Source organism: Erythrolamprus reginae, chromosome 5, assembly GCF_031021105.1.
Source record: "Erythrolamprus reginae isolate rEryReg1 chromosome 5, rEryReg1.hap1, whole genome shotgun sequence".
Classification (NCBI taxonomy): Eukaryota; Metazoa; Chordata; class Lepidosauria; order Squamata; family Dipsadidae; genus Erythrolamprus; species Erythrolamprus reginae.
This window is the reverse complement of record NC_091954.1, coordinates 15,398,260-15,420,585: the sequence shown is the minus strand read 5'-3', so window position 1 is coordinate 15,420,585 and position 22,326 is coordinate 15,398,260. Positions and strand designations below refer to the sequence as shown.

The 22,326-nt window shown below is 41.3% G+C and overlaps 1 protein-coding gene across 2 annotated transcripts in view; it reads right to left on the bottom strand.

The window, feature by feature from the left end:
* Positions 1-520: 520 nt before the first annotated feature.
* LOC139167554 (solute carrier family 22 member 15-like) overlaps positions 521-22,326 on the bottom strand; it is a 44,486-nt gene continuing 22,680 nt past the window's right edge. The window contains exons 6-12 of one of the 2 annotated variants that reach the window (XM_070752120.1): positions 21,099-21,320; positions 19,218-19,358; positions 15,561-15,649; positions 13,329-13,437; positions 5,442-5,514; positions 4,896-5,054; positions 521-2,357 (exon numbers count right to left, since the gene is read on the bottom strand). In XM_070752120.1, the coding sequence (XP_070608221.1) occupies positions 2,331-2,357; positions 4,896-5,054; positions 5,442-5,514; positions 13,329-13,437; positions 15,561-15,649; positions 19,218-19,358; positions 21,099-21,320 (820 nt within the window). In that variant the 3' untranslated portion in view covers positions 521-2,330. Of the gene's footprint in view, positions 2,358-4,890; positions 5,055-5,441; positions 5,515-13,328; positions 13,438-15,560; positions 15,650-19,217; positions 19,359-21,098; positions 21,321-22,326 lie in introns of both variants that reach the window. The other variant, XM_070752121.1, reaches the window with a different exon arrangement.

The following is a 22,326-nucleotide window of genomic DNA, read 5'->3' as shown; positions in this document are numbered from 1 at the left end:
TTGTAAGACAAGGTATCACTGTACAATACAATACACCAGACAACGTCACTTTGGTTCAACTGCTGATAATCTTAGAAACAGTCTGCCTCCTTGCATTTCCCATTACGATCACAATTTGTCTGAAAAATCACTGTCAATCTAAGGCAAGACAGAGATCCTTGAGAATAACAAGCAAGCTTGTGTGTTTTCAGCCGAGGATTGTCCTATCAGTGGGCCAATAAAACAGCACTACTGAAATCCAACACACTCTTATTTCATATAAAACAGAGGGACAAATTAGGTTCAGTTGATTCTTTTAGCAGGGTTTTTCTTTTGTTTTCAAATTAATGAGCCACATTTTTCACTTTGCAGAGTAAATCAGCTCCCCAATTTCTCATTATCAACTATTAGTAACTTCTGTTTCTATGTTTACCCTGCCTGTTATCACTAACAGACTTAAATGATTTTTCTGCACAAATATAAATAGCAGAATGTTAGCGCTACAGACTACTTTCACCTCCAAAACACAAAATCTCAGCAGGACAGCATGAAACCACAGCATTTATTAGCCAATTCCTACAAAATTGAAATCAAAGGATAGAATGCATCGTGACTTTTGTAACAGGAAAAACTACCTTCACAATTAACTTTTGCTTCCATAGGAAAAATATTCTCTTTAGTATTTCGTATTCTATTTTCATTATAAAAATATAATTTATAATTAGCAATATCAGATATAAAAGCTAATCGTTTAGATTTAGAAGGGCACACATTGACATCTAGAATAATTCCATCAAATATATTTTACCTCCACGTTATGGAAGTGGAACGAGGACAGTCCATTTTACTAAAGAGCACTGAAAATATATAGTTATTTAAGCAAAATAGCCTGTACTTCAAAAACCTGGGATGTTTTCTCGTTTCCTTTAAAATTTACTGTAAATTTTAAATCAGGACCTTTCACTGCTGATAACTGATTAATCTTATCCAGAGAAAATATGATCTGAAATAAGTTTGTCTGAGTCTTCAAAACAGCTGATTATGGCCTGGGAAAAACAGATTGTCAAAAATTCATTTTAAGCTTCTACATTTTCCCTTATAAATCAAAACAGACAATGTCAAAGAAACTGAGTTGGCAAATGTAACATTCAAGGAACAATATATCAAAGAAAAAGAGATGTATGTAAGGCCTCAGGTGCTTATAGTGTCCAGGAGCCAGTATAGTACTTGATTGTGATCAGTTCTGTAGCATCCATTTCTCACGCTTCTGTTTCTGCAGGAGTTTTTAAAGGTTCATGGCAATGATGAAATTCATATTTTTTTTACTAGTGGTTCTGTGGGCGTAGCTTGGTGGGTGTGGTGTGACTTGGTGGCATGACAGGGGAAGGATACTGCAAACTCTCCAGCTCACCCTATTCCAGGGGAAGGATACTGCAAAATCCCCATTCCTGCCCCACTCTAGGGTGGGCCAGAGGTGGTATATGCCGGTTCTCTGAATTACTCAAATTTCTGCTACCTGTTAGATTTGCCAGATTTTACTCCTGGTTCATGGACAAATAATTTTTGGAAGTAGTGATTTTTTTTTTTCATGGTAAAAGACCTCAAAACAGAGTTTTTCATATCTGGCAATTTTTTTAGGTTCAATGTCTATTTTGTTTTTTGGGTATATAAAAATGATACCTGCTAAATATAAATCTTACAATCTAACTACTTACCTATTTCTTACAGCGAGCAGGAAATACACTCTCTTTAATTTAAATTTCAGATTACATACAGCATATATTACAATGACTGTTAAAACAGTAACAAATCACCAGTTCTTTGGCATTTATAAATATGGTAGACCATCCAAAATCATTAATACAAAAATATTGGCAACAAGATTCTGTAAAAATTAAGAGCCAAAGCAAAATGGCATATTCCAGGCCTGGAAAATCTTCCAATCTGAAGATACTATAAGCATCAATGTAATATTAATTCCAATATGCTGAGCCTAGAACTTCACACAATTATTGGTCATTTTTTCTGACTGCTTATTTAGAATGGTAATGAAATCCTCAATAATTTAAACATTTCAAGAATAATTATCCTATCTGTTTACTAAATGAAATTACAAGGAATTATGAATGTTTTAAAACATTCAGCATACAGCATTTGAAAAATCGGTTTAGGCCCTTCAATTTCCTCATTAATTTTTACCTCTCCCTCTCCACATATTCACCAGGTTATGTTTACATGAGACATTGATCATTCTGGAAATGGGAAAATAGGTTTGAATGTTGCACTGTGATAATCTTGATGGCAGCATACTTCAACCACTGAAATTTTCAACCAAGATATTTTTTGCAATATTAAAAGTTTTCTTCTAACTGATTTACCTGTTAAACAGATGAAAAAATAAATTAGGATGATTGCTATAAGAATTAACCAAAAACCAATATAATAGAATACAGAATTTTTTTAAAAATAATTCCTCCTTGCAAGTCCAGAGGCAAATTATAAAAAAATATATGAATGGGTAGCAGATAGGAAAGGAAAAGCATAATTCTTCAAGTTACATATGGTGCTTTTGACATTATCTGATCTTCAAAATTAGGCAGTCATAATACAATGGTACCTCGGGAAGAGCCGCGGTGGAACCAGCGAGAGGAAGCGAGCAGGTGGTGGCGGCTCCTAAGTGGGCTCCAGGTTCAGGTGTGGCTCTTCCCCCCCCCCCGCCTCGCGGAGGACCGGGCAAAAGCAGCAGCGGGAGGCTTCGCTGCTTTAAGGCAACGGGGCGACCCAGGGAGCCTTGTCTGAGGCCAAAGCGCGGGTCCTTGCCACGGCCGGGATTCCCCGCCTCGAGACTGCCGGTGCAAGCAAAAGGAGGCGGGGAATCCTGGCGGGGGCGGCAAGCAAATGGGAAATCGCGGTGATGACAGTCACAAGGCAGGGGAATCCCTGCGGCAGTAAGAAAGCACACGCGCAGTAAGAGAACACACGCACACACAGTAAGAGAGCCCATGCACCCGGGTTCGGAAGGTGAAAACGGTTCTTAAGAAGAGGCAAACAAATCTTAAACACCAGGTTCGTATATCAAAAAGTTTGTATGAAGAGGTAAGACGAGGTACCACTGTACAGTATCTAGAATCCAGAAATTCTTCAAAGACACAATGCAACAATTCAGATCTAAATGACTGGCTATTAGCACCAAGACATTCATAAGCAACAGTTATTACAGTATTACAGTAACAGTAACTACAGGCCAGTTAGCTGGACATCAGTTATAGTTAAAACGATGGAGACTCTACTCAAAAAGAGGATAAATCAGCACCTACAAAACAATAATTTATTGGACCCAAATCAGCATGGCTTTACTGAAGGCAAATCATGTCAGACTAATCTCATTGATTTCTCTGACTATGTCACAAAGGTATTGGAATCAAGGTGGTGCTGTGAATATTGCCTATCTGGACTTCAGCAAAGCCTTTGATACGGTTCCACATAAAGAGCTGATAGATAAATTAGTGAAGATTGGACTTAATCCCTGGATAGTTCAATGGATTTGCAACTGGCTGAGGCGCAGACATCAGAGAGTTATTGTTAATGGCGAGTATTCTGAGCAGAGACAGGTTACGAGCAGTGTGCCACAAGGGTCTGTTCTGGGTCCTATTCTTTTTAATATGTTTGTGAGTGACATAGGGGAAGGTTTGGTAGGGAAGGTTTGCCTATTTGCCGATGACTCTAAAGTGTGCAATAGGGTTGATATTCCTGGAGGCGTCTGTAATATGGTAAATGATTTAGCTTTACTAGATAAATGGTCAAAGCAATGGAAACTGCATTTAACGTTTCCAAATGTAAAATAATGCACTTGGGGAAAAGGAATCCTCAATCTGAGTATTGTATTGGCAGTTCTGTGTTAGCAAAAAGGATTTAGGGGTAGTGATTTCTGACAGTCTCAAAATGGGTGAAAAGTGCAGTCAGGCGGTAGGGAAAGCAAGTAGGATGCTTGGCTGCATAGCTAGAGGTATAACAAGCAGGAAGAGGGAGATTATGATTCCGCTATATAGAGTGCTGGTGAGACCACATTTGGAATACTGTGTTCAGTTCTGGAGACCTCACCTACAAAAAGATATTGACAAAATTGAACGGGTCCAAAGATGGGCTACAAGAATGGTGGAAGGTCTTAAGCATAAAACGTATCAGGAAAGACTTAATGAACTCAATCTGTATAGTCTGGAGGACAGAAGGAAAAGGGGGGACATGATCGAAACATTTAAATATGTTAAAGGGTTAAATAAGGTCCAGGAGGGAAGTGTTTTTAATAGGAAAGTGAACACAAGAACAAGGGGACACAATCTGAAGTTAGTTGGGGGAAAGATCAAAAGCAACATGAGAAAATATTATTTTACTGAAAGAGTAGTAGATCCTTGGAACAAACTTCTAGCAGACGTGGTTGATAAATCCACAGTAACTGAATTTAAACATGCCTGGGATAAACATATATTCATCCTAAGATAAAATACAGAAAATAGTATAAGGGCAGACTAGATGGATCATGAGGTCAGTCTTCTATGTTTCTATTAACAAAGTAATATTTTTCCCATGTGATTTACATTAAATATTGGTAGCTTTCCAGAGCCATAAATTAATACAATTCTTTTAAAACTAATGAACTTGCTGAAATTTATGATAATTCAGTTAAAAAGACACTAAATTAAGATACTTAACAATTGCAAAAACTTTTCTTGGTCATTTTTCTATTTAAGAATTTTTCAAATAATTAGAAGAGTGAATGGAAATTGGGAAACCCTGAACTGTTTGTGGAGTCAGATACTGAATCATTTACTGTAGTTAAATAAAACAGATTATTTCAAATAAGTGAAACAGATTTCCAGTAGACAGAAGACACAGAAAAATAATTGCGTTTACTCTGCCTTTTTGTTTTTAAGTATTTGATAGACAGTCATTTGCAAATCTTCAATAGTTTCTGCAATTGGTTTGTTCAGGGTTTCTGGAAGTAGAAGAGTCAAAAAACCGGCTGATAATCCACTGATTCCAAAAACTCCAAATGGCACAGATGGACCAAGAGATTTCTAGAAGGAATCAATTAAGTTATTTGTTATGAAATAGTATAAACAGGTAGATAAGAGTTATTTTAAACCTGTAGATCATTGGTCTATTTTGAATCTGAGCCAACTTTTAGCTTCCCATAAACATAAGAAGGCTATGCATTTTATATATTCATTTAAAAATTAATCAAACTTATTCAACTGTATTTTGGTATATTTACCAAAGAAACACTGGACAAAACAATGTATTAGTCACATATATATCATAGTGACAAATATTGGTAAAAAAAAAAAAAAGCTCATAAATTCCGCTTAACTATCATGTTAGAATTATTGCATATGAATGATCAATCTTGTTAATTGATTTGAAAGTTTGATCAAATAGGATATACTGCAGACAGTATTACTTACCAAGGAAGGAACAAATGGAGCCAAAATTCCTCCAAACCTACAAATCATTGAGCATACACCCAAACCAGCATTTCTGTTTAATAAAAGAAATACCAGTGTTAGTATTTATTCTAAGGAAAAACAAGACTAATGTACTGATTCATGCTAAATAATTCATTCCAGTTCTTAATTGAATTTAGCTTTGAAATTGGATCGATCTCATTTTCTGTTCTGATATCCTGTTATTTCTTCCGCCACTGAGTATGATTCAATATTATCGACTAGAAAATATTGTTTATACTGCAAGTATTTCCTTGAATAGAAATCGTGAAACTTGAACTCTTCCTCTACAGATTCTGTAGAGATGGCTGTGATGGACATGTGTCTGGAGGCTGTTGATGCGCCAGCTCAGGCTCTGCCTCTGTCTTTACTCTGACAGCTCCATTGCTTCTTCTCTCTCGCACTCTCAGGTTGCCTTGATGGCGGCCCTGACTCCCATGCCACCTCCTGATTCAGCTGCTGGAGGGGCTGGCAGCAAACAGGCCACAACAATTATAAAACAATTTAAACAATATTTTAAGTCAGCGAAGCAGTGGAAGTGATGTGTCGGTGCCCGGAGGCTGTTGGGGCCTGGATGGGTGTCAACAAACTCAAACTCAACCCTGATAAGATGGAGTGGCTGTGGGTTTTGCCTCCCAAGGACAATTCCATCTGTCCATCCATCACCCTGGGGGGAGAATCATTGACCCTCTCAGAGAGGGTTTGCAACTTGGGCGTCCTCCTCGATCCACAGCTCACATTAGAGAAACATCTTTCAGCTGTGGCGAGGGGGGCGTTTGCCCAGGTTCGCCTGGTGCATCAGTTGCGACCCTATCTGGACCGGGAGTCACTGCTCACAGTCACTCATGCCCTCTTCACCTCGAGGCTCGACTACTGTAACCCTCTCTACATGGGGCTACCTTTGAAAAGTGTTCGGAAACTTCAGATCGTGCAGAATGCAGCTGCGAGAGCTATCATGGGCTTCCCTAAATATGCCCATGTCACACCAACACTCCGCAGTCTGCATTGGTTGCCGATCAGTTTCCGGTCACAATTCAAAGTGTTGGTTATGACCTATAAAGCCCTTCATGGCACTGGACCAGATTACCTCAGGGACCGCCTTCTGCCGCACGAATCCCAGCGGCCAGTTAGGTCCCACAGAGGGGGTCTTCTCCGGGTCCCATCAACTAAACAATGCCACTTGGCGGGACCCAGGGGAAGAGCCTTCTCTGTGGCAGCCCCGGCCCTCTGGAACCAACTCCCCCCAGAGATTAGAATTGCCCCCACCCTCCTTGCCTTTCATAAGCTACTTAAAACCCACCTCTGCTGCCAGGCATGGGGGAATTAAGACTTCTTCTCCCCCTAGGCCGTTACAACTGTATGCATGGTATGTTTGTTTGTTTGTATGTATGTTTGGTTTTATATATTAAGGGGTTTTAATTTGCTTTTAGTATTGGATTTTATTGTATATTGTTCATGATTGTTGTTAGCCTCCCCGAGTTTTCGGAGAGGGGCGGCATATAAATCCAATAAACTTGAAACTTGAAAATGTTAAAACTATAAAAAAACTTCCACAAAATAAAAGTAAACTACTGAAGACTCACTTATACTGCCAGGCATGGGGGAGTTGAGACACCTTTCCCCCAGGCTTTTTTATACTTTGTTTATGTTTGGTATGAATGTGCTGTTTGGGTTTTTAAATAATGATAGGGTTTTATATGTTTTTAATATTAGATTTGCTCCACTGCTATATTGTTTTTATTGCTGTTGTGAGCCGCCCCGAGTCTTCGGAGAGGGGCGGCATACAAATCAAATCAAATCAAATCAAATCAAATAAATAAATAAATACGGTAAATAGATAGATAGATAAATAGATAAATAAATAAATTAAATAAATAAATAAAATAAATATAAATAGCAACGACAAAGATTAATCAGCTAACAGTAAAGTCAAGTAATAGGACTCTTAACATTTTCTGATACCCAGCCTCATACACATGTCTAATTTTTAAAACGTTGCAAAAAACTAAAAGAGCTGGTGCCATTCTAACCTCCAAAGAGAGAATATACCATCAGGCAGGGCTATAGCATTATATAGCAGCAGGGGTGGGCAGCAGGCAGGACGGGGTGGAACACAGTTCCACCGGTGGAAATGAAGATGCGTGCACAGCTCCAGCTGATCGGCAGCTGTCACTTCCTGGATTACTGGTCTCGGCTCGGCTCTCCTTTTTTGCCCTGCTACTGCTGCTGCGTCTGCGCTCCTTGCTTTTTTCCTCTTTCTTATTTCCTGGCCTCGGACGAGCTTCCCTCTCTCCTGCTTGGCTCCCCTCCAGCCTCACGCGGCCACCTCCCACCTGAAGTGCAAGCAGAAGGCGTGGGTGGAAGCGGCGCTGGCAGCATTTATGCTTCTGGCAGCACCCGTTCGCCTAGCTACCCAGCCTGACATGCGGGGGTGACCCAGGAAAGAGAGCACGGGAAACGCGAAGCAAATTGTCACCCCAGCGAGCCACACTGGTAAGGTTGTAAGTCGAGGACTTAACATTTCACTTGAATGATGATCGTTCAAGCCACTCCCACCGGATCACATTGGCTGGCAACTCCTACCCAGTCGCATGACCATTAAGCCCCACCCACAAATAAGCCCCACCCACAAATAAGCCCCACCCACAGTGTGGCACTAAAAATTTTGGCTGCCCATTACTGTATAGCAGGGCTATACAGGTTTGTAACACCCATTTCTGTTCTCCCGGGCTCTCTGATATTCAAGGATACAAAATTCAGACACACACACCTAACATCAAAAACATCATCAAAAAAGCACAACAAAGAACTTTCTGCGCCAGCTCAGGAAGCTCAAACTGCCCAAGGAGCTGCTGATACAGTTCTACATAGGAATCAATGAGTCTGTCATCTGCACCTCTATAACTGTCTGGATTGGTGCTGCAACCCAACAGGACCGACACAGACTTCAGAGGATAATCAGAACTGCAGAAAAAGCAATTGCTGCCAACCTGCCTTCCATTGAGGACCTGTATACTGCACGAGTCAAAAAGACGGTGGGGAAAATATTTACTGACCCCTCACATCCTGGACACAAATTGTTTCAACTCCTACCCTCAAAACGTCACTACAGAGCACTGCACACCAAGACAACTAGACACAAGAACAGTTTTTTCCCGAACGCCATCACTCTACTAAACAAATAATTCCCTCAACACTGTCAGACTTTCTACTAAATCTGCACTTCTATTCTACTAGATTTTCTCATCATCCCTTTCACCCATTTCCTCCCATGTTGACTGTATGACTGTAACCTGTTCCTTATATCCTAAGATTTTTATTAATATTGCTTCTTCATTGCTTATTTGACCCCTATGACAATCATTAAGTGTTGTACCACATGATTCTTGACAAGTATTTTATTTTATGTACGCTGAGAGCATATGCACCAAGACAAATTCCTTGTGTGTACAATCACACTTGGCCAATAAAAATTCTATTCTATTCTATTCTTATAGGGAGCTCCCCTCAAAATTCATTCAAAAGCTGGCACTGTTCCAAAATGTAGCAGCCAAGGCACTTTCATTCATTTCACATAATACAGTATTCATGTGATAACTCTGTTCTGTGAGACGCACAGAATTACAATAGGCCACTAGGTGGCAATAAAGTGCCATATTTACATTCTTCAATGACCTGGGCCAGTGATGGCGAACCTATGGCCCGGGTGCCACAGGTGGCGTGCGGAGCCGTATCTGCTGGCATGCGAGCAGTTGCCCTAGCTCAGCTCTAACATGCATGTGTGTGCTGGCTAGCTGATTTTTGGCTCTCACAGAGGCCCTGGGAGGGTGTTTTTACCCTCCCCTGGTTCCAGGCAAGATTTTGGAGCCTGGGGAAGGTGAAATACAAGCCTACTGGGCCCACAAGAAGTTGGGATACAGCCCATTTCTGGTCTCCAGAGGGCCTCCAGGAGGTAGGGTGTTGTGATTCAGCCTGAGGCTCCTCAGGGACCGGCTGCGTCTCTGCTGGATCCAGGCCTGGAGGAGGAGGACAGTGAACAGGAGGGGGAGGACCAGGCAGACGGGGGAGAGGAATGTCAGGAAGAGGATGAGGGGGAGCAGCCTGAGAGCCCCGGGGGGGCCCTCTCCCCAGCCAGTAGCCTGGCTTCATTGGATGAGGAAGCACAGGCTATAATTGACATGAGACAGAGACGTGCAGCTCAGAGAGGGGACCAATTAGAAAGGTATTGGCATCACTGAATTGGCAACAGCTGGGTTGGGGTGTGGTTCTCCTCAGCAGGGTTTAAAAGGCAGGCAAGCAAGCCCTTTTAGCCATGTGGAGCGTTATCAACTTGAAAGTCCTGTGACCCTGCTTTGCTTCTCGGCGTCTCTGATCTTGGCTTGTGGCCTAGAAGACTGGAAGACTTGGGGGAGGCGTATGTTTGTTATCTCCAGCGTTGTTTTTGACAGCAAGAATCCTGTTTTACTTCATGGCCTTCGTGAAACATCTTTGAAGGTTCAGCGTGTTCCTGTGTGTAAGGACATTTTCTGTTACCTGTGTTTGCTTTGAATTCTATAAACTGCCTTTGATTTTTACCAGTGTGTCTGGCTTCTATTTTTGGGTTGGTGTTTGCTGGAGGGACCCAGACAGAACATAGGGGAAGCTGTTTTTGCCCTCCCCAGGCATTGAATTATGAGTGTGGGCACTTGCACATGTGCGATAAGAGCACAGACATGCTCATTCGGCACCTGAGGGAAAAAAGGTTAGCCATCACTGACCTGGGCAATCAAAAAATATTTTCAAAATAATTTAAAAATAACCTGCAATATTACCTCAAACAACATTTTATTAAATAAATAGCAGAAGCCATATTAAGGGAGACCATTAAAAGGCTCGCTCATAATCACAGACAGAGATAATGAGTCAATTAGATCTAGCAGTGTAGACACCAGGCTGGAAAGCAGGAGACTCTGGGTTTTAATCCTGCCTTAGCCACGAAAACCAGCTGGGTGACTTTGAGCCAGTCACACTCTCTCAACCTAAACCCACCTCACAGGGTGGTTGTTGTGGGGAAAATAGGAAGAATAAGGTGTGTTGGACATCTCCGGGACCGCCTTCTGCCGCACGAATCCCAGCGACTGGTTAGGTCCCACAGAGTTGGCCTTCTCCGGGTCCCATCGATTAAGCAATGTCGTCTGGCGGGACCCAGGAGAAGAGCCTTCTCTGTGGCAGCCCCGACCCTCTGGAACCAGCTCCCCCCAGATATCAGAGTTGCCCCCACCCTCCTTGCCTTTCGCAAGCTCCTTAAAACCCACCTCTGTCGTCAGGCATGGGGGAATTGAGATATTCCCTTCCCCTAGACTTATAGAATTTATACATGGTATGCTTGTATGCAGTGTTCCCTCTAATTTTTTGGGGGGGTGGGCGGAAAAGTATAGTGTCTGAGCGGCAGTCCCTTCGGGACTGGGCGGCACAGAAATATTAAATAAACAAACAAACAAAAAAACAAAAAAAACCACCCTGTTTTGCCTCAGAGAATTTCAAAATAAAATACTGTACTGTGTGTCTATAACAGTGAGCTCATAATAGGGCAACTCTATCAATATCAAAATGCCACTTAAATAGTTGAGCTAGTTTCAAACTAGATTTTGATTTTCTTTCTCTCTTCCTTACTCCCATTCTTTTTCTTTTTCTTCCTCTCTTTTTTCTATCTGTTTCTCTCTCTTCCTCTCTCTCTCTCTCTCTCCTTCCCTCTCACTCTTTCCCTCTCGGCTTCTGGGCAGGTTTGAAAAACTCTGAGTTGATGATGATTTTTAAGTGAGCGATTGCTCACTGCTCAGATAAGAGGGAACTATGCTTGTATGTATGAGTGGTTCTTTAAATTGGGGTTTTTTAGATTATTTTTAATATTAGATTTGTTTACATTGTCTTTTCATTGTTGTTAGCTGCCCCGAGTCTTCGGAGAGGGCGGCATACAAATCTAATAAATAAATAAATAAGTAAAATCCTGGACATAAATTGTTCCAACTCTTATCCTCAAAACACCACTACAGAGCACTGCACAGCAAGACAACTAGACACAAAAACCGTTTTTCCCAAATGCCGTCACTCTGCTAAACAAATAATTCCCTCATCATACATACTATTACTATTCTCATCATTCCTATCACCCATCTCCTCCCACTTATAACTGTATGACTGTGACTTGTTGCTTGTATCCTTACGATTTATATTAATATTGATTGTTTCCTGATTGCTTACTTGTATCCTATGACCAGTAATGGGCTGCTGCTGCCCCCATGGGGGGGAAGAGGGAGAGTGGGGGTATTACGTTTATGCAGTTTTTATTTAATACTTAATCGTTCTTTTTATCGTCCTTCCTTCTCTGGTACCTTAGTATGATCCTTAATTACTTTTAAAATAGGAAATAAATAGTATGTTTTTACCCATAATCATTTTAACCATTATCTAGAACTGGACTTTTATAGCAATTGAAAAAAATTGAGCTACTTGCCTAACCTCTTATCATACTGAACCTTGTGGGTTCAGTTCAAAACCCTAAAATGTTATTGTGCTCCTCAACAAATAATGCTGCCCTTTTTGTGGCTATTCAAATAATAATAAAAATAAAATTTAACAATGACTTAATCAACTGAAAAAGAGTCCAAGCACCTATTTGAAAACTTATCTTGGTCGGTAAGCCACTCCCACCCAGTCACATGACCATCAAGCCACACCCACAAAATAATCCATGCCCACAGTGTGGCAGTAAAAATTTTGGCAGCCCATTACTACCTATGATAATCATGATTCTTGACAAATGTATCTTTCTTTTACGTATACTAAGAGCATGTGCACCAAGGACAAATTCCTTGTGTGTCCAATCATACTTGGCCAATAAAGAATTCTATTCTATTCTATCTCTGCTATGTTTTTTCTAAAATAATAAAGGCAGAATACAATACATAAATAAAAACAGTTAATATCCAGAATATCTCCGGGACCCTCTTCTGCCGCACGAATCCCAGCGACAAGTTAGGTCCCACAGAGTTGGCCTTCTCCGGGTCCCGCCGACTAAACAATGTCGTTTGGCGGGACCCAGGGGAAGAGCGGCCCCGACCCTATGGAACCAACTCCCCCCAGATATCAGAGTTGCCCCCACCCTCCTTGCCTTTCGTAAGCTCCTTAAAACCCACCTCTGTGGTCAGGCATGGGGGAATTGAGATATTCCCTTCCACCTAGGCTTATAAAATTTATGGTATGTTTGTATGTATGATTGGTTTCTTAAATTGGGGTTTTTTACATTACTTTTAATATTAGATTTGTACATATTGTATTTTTACTGTTGTTAGCCGCCCCGAGTCTATGGAGAGGGGCGGCATACAAATCTAATAAATAAATAAATAAGTAAGTAAGTAAGTAAATAAATAAATAAATAATGTAAAACTGAATAGCTTTATAGAAAGAAATCCAAAAGTGCATGTAGATTGAAATATCCTTTCTTTACAGTGGCATCTTCTTTCACTTCTCCTCCAATGTTTTAACATTCCTAGGGAAATAACTAGATGCCTTAATTTGCCATCGTTCGCAAGAGAAGAGGAAGCTTGATCATTCTGATACAAGATAAGCAATATCCACAGAAGAGTACTGCTCCATCCATCTCTGGAGGCAAGAGATTTTTATAGCAGATACTTTATACAGATAGCTCTATGCCTCTAATTTTACATCTAACTCAGATGTGTGAAGGTTTGTATGCTGTATGTAACTGCTGATGTGAACTTTCAGATGATTTTATATACATTATTATATTGTGAGAATTTAAGGTTTTGGAAATAAATATAAAAATAACAATGTTAAAACTCTGCTTACCTTACTACTGTGGGATACAGCTCCGAAGTATAGATGTATACGATGTTGAAGGCAGCACTTACAGTCAATTTCCCATATAAAGCCAAAACTCTGGGACTGAAGAAAAATCCTTAAACAGAACGTGGGACAGTTTATTTTATTTTTTTATTTGTTTTACTTATTCAATTTTTAGGCCGCCTTCCTCCTTAGACTCAGGGCGGCTTACAACATGTTAGCAATAGCACTTTTTTAACAGAGCCAGCATATTGCCCCCACAATCCGGGTCCTCATTTTACCCACCTCGGAAGGATGGAAGGTTGAGTCAACCTTGAGCCGGTGATGAGATTTGAGCCGCTAACCTACAGATCTACAGTCAGCTTCAGTGGCCTGCAGTACAGCACTTTACCTGCTGTGCCACTCCAGCTCTTAAAGAAACATTTAAATAAACATTTCCCATAAACAACAGTAGGATAATAGGCAGTTCTATTTAGAAATAAATCTCTCCTGAGATTCAGGCAGATGCATACGTTTTGCGCAGAGCAACCTGCAATTAGCCCAAAGGGAAAACAACTTTAATTTTAAATTACACCCTTATTGGTCTGCATTAAATTACTCCCTTACACGCACCCAGTTGGCTGATGTGCAAACCCACACTGGAAAAAGGAAGATCAGCTCTTCCAGTTTCCAGTATTGACACACGCACAAAGGCCAGCTGATTGTCACAAGCGCATGCGACTTAAATAAACTAATAGGTCCCATGAAAGGGACTATGGAAATTTGGAAAAAAATGGCAGGGGAAAATTATTATTATTGTTGTTGTTGTTGTTGTTGTTATTATTATTATTATTATTATTATTATTTATTGGATTTGTATGCCGCCCCTCTCCGTAGACTCGGAGCGGCTAACAACTGTAATAAAAAACATCATGCAAATCCAATACTAAAAACTAAAATACCCTTATTATAAAACTAAACATCCATACAAACAAACATACCATACATAAATTATAAAGGCTTAGGGGGAAAGAATGTCTCAATTCCCCCATGCCTGATGACAGAGGTGGGTCTTAAGGAGCTTACGAAAGGCAAGGAGGGTGGGGGCAATTCTAATCTCTGGGGGGAGTTGATTCCAGAGGGTCGGGGCTGCCACAGAGAAGGCTTTTCCCCTGGGCCCCGCCAACCGACATTGTTTTGTTGACGGGACCCAGAGGAGGCCCACTCTGTGGGACCTAACCGGTCGCTGGGATTCGTGCGGCAGAAGGCGGTCTCGTAGATACCCTGGTCCAGTGCCATGAAGGGCTTTATAGGTAATGACCAACACTTTGAATTGTGTCCGGAAACTGATCGGCAACCAATGCAGACTGCGGAGTGTTGGTGTTACATGGGCATTTTTAGGAAAGCCCATGACTGCTCTCGCATCTGCATTCTGCAAGATCTGGAGTTTCCGAACACTTTTCAAAGGTAGCCCCATGTAGAGAGCATTACAGTAGTCAAGCCTCGAGGTGATGAGTGCATGAGTGACTGTGAGCAGTGATTCCCAGTCCAAATAGGGCCGCAACTGGTGCACCAGGTGAACCTTGGCAAACGCCCCCCTCGCCACAGCTGAAAGATGTTTCTCTAATGTGAGCTGTGGATCGAGGAGGACGCCCAAGTTGCGGACCCTCTCCGAGAGGGTCAATATTTCCCCCCCCAGGGTGATGGACGGACAGATGGAATTGTCTTTGGGAGGCAAAACCCACAGACACTCCGTCTTATCAGGGTTGAGTTTGAGTCTGTTAGGATTACATAAATCAAAACTGTCATCGATTTATGTAATAAATAAAGATAATGAAATAAATTTAAATAGGGGTATAGGAGAGTTGAAGGCAAGAGGGATAACTAAGATAGAACAGTTATATGAGAAGGATGGGAGGCCAAGTAGAAATCGTTTAGAATGGTGGCTGGGTAAGGGAAGGTGGCTACAAATAAATGCAATATGTAAATATCTGAATGAAAGGGAGAATAAAGAAACAGTATTTAGGGAGGAGATAGAGCTAGAGAAAATTATAAGAGAAAAAACTGAGGGTACTAAGACGCAAGTAGGCAATATATTATAAGACGTTAGTGAAGTCACACGGGGATGTGATCCAAGAATTGACTAAATGCTGGCAAAATTTAAACCTGGCTTGATATTAGCATACAGGGACACTTGTCTTTCAATAAGATTATCTGTGCCAAGGAAAATGTGGCTTGCTTCAGAAAGAGCATACTTACCATTGTTATTTTCTGGTAAGCACATGGTAAAAACACAAGCCAGGCCCGCAAATATCAAAAAAGCAGCTGTACTTTTACGTCTTCCCGACCTAGAGCAGAAAAATAGCACAAATTTATATTGGATCTCCACAAAGATACATGTTTTAGAATATTTTTATTTATTATTCCATACAACTTTTTTTTAAAAAAAAAACAACAACCACGTCTGCTGGAAGTTTGTTCCAAGGATCTACTACTATTTCAGTAAAATAATATTTTCTCATGTTGCTTTTGATCTTTCTCCCAACTAACTTCGGATTGTGTCCCCTTGTTCTTGTGTTCACTTTCCTATTAAAAACACTTCCCTCCTGGACCTTATTTAACCCTTGGACATATTTAAATGTTTTGATCACGTCTCCCCTTTTCCTTCTGTCCTCCAGACTATACAGATTGAGTTCATTAAGTCTTTCCTGATACGTTTTATGCTTAAGACCTTCCACCGTTTTTGTAGCCTGTCTTTGGACCCGTTCAATTTTGTCAATATCTTTTTGTAGATGAGGTCTCCAGAACTGAACACAGTATTCCAAATGTGGTCTCACCAGCGCTCTATATAGCGGGATCACAATCCCAAGATGGATTTGTAACTGGCTGACCAATTGCACTCAATGTGGAGTCCTTAATGAAACTACGTCTACATGAAGAAGGGAAGCATACAGTGGGGTACCTCGAGGTTCTAACTTGGGCCCACTGCTCTTCAACATCTTTATAAATGTATTCAACTAGAGCCATGATGGCTAACCTATGGCATGCATGCCACAGGTGGCACATGAGGCCAAACGGAGGGCACGCGAGGCTTTGCCCTATTATTATTATTATTATTATTTATTGGATTTGTATGCCGCCCCTCTCCGCAGACTCGGGGCGGCTAACAACAGTGGTAAAACAACATGAACAATCCAATTAATAAAAACAACTAAAAAACCCTTATTATAAAAAACCAAACATACACACAAACATACCATGCATAACTTGTAATAGCCTATGTCAGCTTCAGTGGCTGCTCAGCTGATTTTCGGCTTTGAGAAAGGCCGTTTTGCCCTACGGACACTTCAGGGACGCTCGTAAAAATGACATTGTGGTTTGCTGTTGTGCTGGGTTTTTTGTACTCCAGAAAGTCCAAGGAAGCTTCCCTGAAGCCCGGGAGGCAAAAAAAATTGCCCAACAGGTGGCAGGAGCTATCTCCGTTTCCCCCCCCCCTTAACAACATAGGGAACGGAGATAGCTTCTGCCAACCATTCCCTTCCTTCCTCAGCTACCAGAGAAGCTCTCGCGCATGTGTGTACGGTAAGGGACAGGCAGAAGCCGCCGAGAGCAGGAGTTGGGGGAAAGAAAGCTTTCCAGAGTGAAAGCTTCCCTCTCAATTTGCTCTCTCTTGCACGGATGAGGAACGCAACAGAGCTATCATGCAGCAAGGGGGAGAAGTTTATTTATTTATTTATTTTGTCCAATACATAATACACATTGAAGAGAAAGATATGTAATAATATAAGTAAAGAAAAGAATAGAAGAAAAGATATAAAAATATAGGTGAACATATTTGAAAGGAAGAAAAGATAAATGAGATAAGGAGAGACAATTGGACAGGGGACGGAAGGCACACTGGTGCACTTATGTACGCCCCTTACTGACCTCTAAGGCAGTGTTTCCCAATCTTGGCAACTTGAAGATATTTGGACTTCAACTCCCAGAATTCCCCAGCCAGCGAATGCTGGCTGGAGGATTCTGGGAGTTGAAGTCCAGATACCTTCAAGTTGCCAAGGTTGGGAAGCACTGCTCTAAGGAACCTGGAGAGGTCAATCGTGGATAGTCTAAGGGAGAAATGTTGGGGGTTAGGGGTTGACACTACTGAGTCCGGTAATGAGTTCCACGCTTCGACAACTCGGTTGCTGAAGTCATATTTTTTACAGTCAAGTTTGGAGCGGTTAATATTAAGTTTGAATCTGTTGCGTGCTCTTGTGTTGTTGCGATTGAATCTGAAGTAGTCATTGACAGGTAGAATGTTGCAGCATATGATCTTGTGGGCAATTCTTAAATTGTGTTTTAGGTGCCATAGTTCTAAGCTTTCTAGACCCAGGATTGTTAGTCTATTTTCATAGGATATTCTGTTTCGAGTGGAGGAGTGAAGGGCTCTTCTGGTGAAGTATCTTTGGACATTTTCAAGGGTGTTGATGTCCGAGATGTGGTATGGGTTCTAGACAGATGAATTGTATTCAAGGATGGGTCTGGCAAAAGTTTTGTATACTTTTGTGAGTAGCGTGCGATTGCCAGAGCAGAAGCTGCGTAGGATGAGGTTAATAACTCTAGAAGCCTTTTTGCAAATATTGTTGCAGTGGGCTTTGACACTTAGATCATTTGATATTAGTATTCCAAGGTCTTTTACTGAGTGGGGGTTGTTGTGTCTTTTGCCTGTCACTTGCTGAGGGGCAAGACAAGGGACGGCCAAATAGCCAGCCAGCGGATAGTAGCAATGGGACGGAACTGCTTGCGACAGCTTTTGTGGCTTCTGATTGTCACCCGTATTCCCCCTCACCAGATTTTCTCTTAGGTTGGAAACAGGGAGGGGGGGGAGAGAGAAAGAGCCAAACGGGGAGGAGGGGGGAAGAGAGAGTCCCATTTTCAACAGGAGGGGAAGAGAGAAGAGAGCCCCTTTTTCAAAAGAGAGAAAGAGAGGCAAATGGGGAGGAGGGGGGAGTTGAGAGTCCCGTTTTCAACAGGGAAGAGAGAAGAGAATCCCCTTTTCGAAAGAGAGGCAAATGGGAAGGAGATGACATCTCCTGCTTGAGCAGAGGATTGGACTATAAGACCTCCAAGGTCCTTTCCAACCCTCCTTTTCTATATTCTACTGTGAAATAAAAAGAAATGTGATGTATTAAGTCATAGAAACATAGAAGTCTGACGGCAGAAAAAGACCTCATGGTCCATCTAGTCTGCCCTTATACTATTTTCTGTATTTTATCTTAGGATGGATATATGTTTATCCCAGGCATGTTTAAATTCAGTTACTGTGGATTTATCTACCATGTCTGCTGGAAGTTTGTTCCAAGGATCTACTACTCTTTCAGTAAAATAATATTTTCTCATGTTGCTTTGGATCTTTCCCCCAACTAACTTCAGATTGTGTCCCCTTGTTCTTGTGTTCACTTTCCTATTAAAAACACTTCCCTCCTGGACCTTATTTAACCCTTTAACGTATTTAAATGTTTCAATCATGTCCCCCCTTTTCCTTCTGTCCTCCAGACTATACAGATTGAGTTCATGAAGTCTTTCCTGATACGTTTTATGCTTAAGACCTTCCACCATTCTTGTAGCCCGTCTTTGGACCCGTTCAATTTTGTCAATATCTTTTTGTAGGTGAGGTCTCCAGAACTGAACACAGTATTCCAAATGGGATCTCACCAGCGCTCTATATAAGGGGATCACAATCTCCCTCTTCCTGCTTGTTATACCTCTAGCTACGATGTATTAAGTCATTAAAAAATCTTCACTCATAACAGCATTTCTGAGAAGATTTAATACCTTTTAATCTATGCTGAGTATACATAAAAATTAACATACAGAAATAAATTCAGGAGCTATACTGTAAATATAAATATAGAAATAGAAAGTTGTTGATCTTACCAAGATTTCTCAATAAAAAACATGCAGAGTGGAAACGCTGGAACTTCTACAAGACCAGAGAGAGCCACATTTAAATAAAGACTTCCTCCTAATTCACCAGCGTTCAGGGTTAAACCGTAATACACAAAGCTGCACACATACCTAAATGTATTAATGAAAGATTGGTTATTTTAATCATGTGCACGGATTATGTAAGCTTTAATTACTGGTATAGTAAACAAAGAAATATATACAATAGAAAAATACCAGTTCATGAAACAGCGAAGTTATAAATCATGCACTAAGTGCAGCATGTTTTTATTCCATGCAGTCGTGCCCAATTTTTGGAGACTGTCTGGATAAGTCCCTGCAGATTTCTTGGCTAGGTTTTTAATTGGGTTGCTACTGCCTCTTTCTATGAGGCAGAAAGTGACTAGCCCAAGATAGTGGATTTGAGCCCAAGGCAGGACTAAAACTCAGTTTTCTGGTTTCTAGTCTGACACCTTAACCATTATACCAAACTAGCTCTCTAAGTGGTTCACATACCTTCACAAAACTGGAATTTATTTATTTTTTATCACTAGAATTTGAATAAGAAAATCAGTGGACAGAAATCAACAAATTTACCATACATTCATGAATGTGTTTGCTATCCTAGACTATTCTGGTTTTATTTCAAGGCAAACGCTCCTATAACATTCGCCTTCTGCCACACGAATCCCAGCGACCGGTTAGGCCCCACAGAGTTGGCCATCTCCGGGTCCCGTCGACTAAACAATGTCGTCTGGCGGGTTCCAGGGGAAGAGCCTTCTCTGTGGCGGCCCCGACTCTCTGAAACCAGCTCCCCCCGGAGATTAGAACTGCACCCACCCTCCTTGCCTTCCATAAACTCCTTAAAACACACCTCTGCCGTCAGGCATGGGGGAATTGAGGCATCCCCCCCCCCACCGGGCCTATACAATTTATATATGGTATGTTTGTGTGTATGTCTGCTTTAATAATGGGGTTTTAAAATGTTTTTTAAATTTATTAGATTTGTTATGAATTGTTTTACTGTATGCTGTGAGCCGCCCCGAGTCTATGGAGAGGGACGGCATACAAATTGAATGAATGAATGAATGAATGAATGAATAAATAAATAAAAAAAAAACATGAATGGTTCATATCACTGGTATTTGATCCAAAGCCTGACTGTTTACAAACAAGTGCAAAATTGTTATAAAAAATTATGCCACAGCTTTGCCATCCCAGGTAAACACATTCTAAAGATAAACTCTTTGTCAAACAGTATCATTTGATGGTTTTATCCAATTAAAATATTTTTGGTTTTTAAAAAGGGATTCTTTTCCTCTCTTATTCATACAAGCATATAATCTTAGGAATGTTTAAAGAGCACAAATCCAAATGAAACCCAATATAACATTTACCTATTTTTCTTTCTCATGGCAGTTATCTTATTAAGATTTATATTTATTTATTTTTATTTATTCATTTGTCCAATACACAATACATATGGAAGAGAATAAACATGAAGTAATATATATAAAGATACTATGTAAAAATAGAGGAGAAAATATATGAAAGGAAGAAAATATATATGATATATGAGATAAAGGAAAGACAATTGGACAGGGGACGAAAGGCACACTAGTGCACTTATGTACGCCCCTATATCATGTTAATGAAATTACTGAAATTTGAAAAATGGAACAAAAATCCAAAATTCTCCACCTATTTTCTGAAATGATCCCCAATAAGGCAGAAAACAATTGTTACAATTTTCCCTTAATATTATTACTCTGATTGCTTTGAAATATCTAGGTAGTCCACCATTATCACCCAACCTGTTATTTTTACATGGGATAATTCAAGTAAAGTCAAAACCTCTTTTTTATTAATTACCAGATATACATCAAAATGACTGTGCGCCATCGAAGGATGGGATGTGTAACCAGGTTGAGGACCCCAGGGGTGGAATCGTCCTTTTTAATGGCTCCTTTGCATGGCTTCAGTTTGACCACCAGCCTGTCTTTCCCATTTTGAAGAGCCATGTATTGCAGTACAAGCTCTGCTTCTGCTGTTCTGCCTTGAGAGTATAGCCATCTTGGTGATTCAGGGAGCATGCTGAAAAAGGCAAACCACAAAGGAGAAATGTATACCTTTACAAAGGTTCTTTTTTGAATCTGTATACTGTACTAACAGAAAAAGTTATCCAGCAAATGCTTTACAAGGTTTGATGAATAGCAATAGCACTTATCTACAGGATTTTGCACTTGTTAGGCTTCCAGCACATCTTCAGTCTCAGACATACAGTTTCTTATTTGTGATTAGCATATTTGTGCCCCAAGCTGGTAAGGTTTTTGCAGTACAGTGATCCCTCGATTTTCGCGGGGGTTACGTTCCAAGACCTCCCGCGAAAATCGATTTTCCGCGATGTAGCGGCGCGGAAGTAAAAACACCATTTTTGGCTGCCTCCCGCCCGCCCGCCCGATTTCCCTCTGCCCGGCTGGGGAGGTGGATTCACCGCCCCTGCCAGTCCGATCTCCCTCCGGTGGCTGGGGACGCAGATCCAACGCCCTCGCCAGCCCGATCTCCCTCCGCCCGGCTGGGGAGGTGGATTCACCGCCCCTGCCAGCCCGATCTCCCTCCGGTGGCTGGGGACGCAGATCCACTCCCCTCGCAGCCCGATCTCCCTCTGTGGGGGGGGGGGCGACGAACCGACGATCGGGGGCTGTCCGTCCCTGTTGGGTGGCGCAGGGCAGGCACAGGGAGGGAGGGAGAGAAAGGAAAGAGAGAGAAAGGGAGGGAGAGAAAATTGAATGAAGGAGGGAGAGAAAGAAAGAGTAAGAGGTAGAAAGGATAGAGAAAAAGGAAGAGAAAGGGAGGGGGAGCACTTTCGTCCCAGCTATCAGTGAGGGGGCTGCAGGAGAGGCGGGGCAGGCGTTCTCACAGAGAGGGAGAGGGAGAAAGAGAGAGAGAGCAAGAGGGGGGAGAGTGGAAGGTAGAGAGAGAGAGAAAAATGATAGAAAAAGGGAGAAAAAAGAGAAATGAGAAAATGATTGAAGCAGAGAATGACAGGAAAGAAAGAGAAAGAGAAGTGACGTCATCGGGTGGGAAAAACCGTGGTATA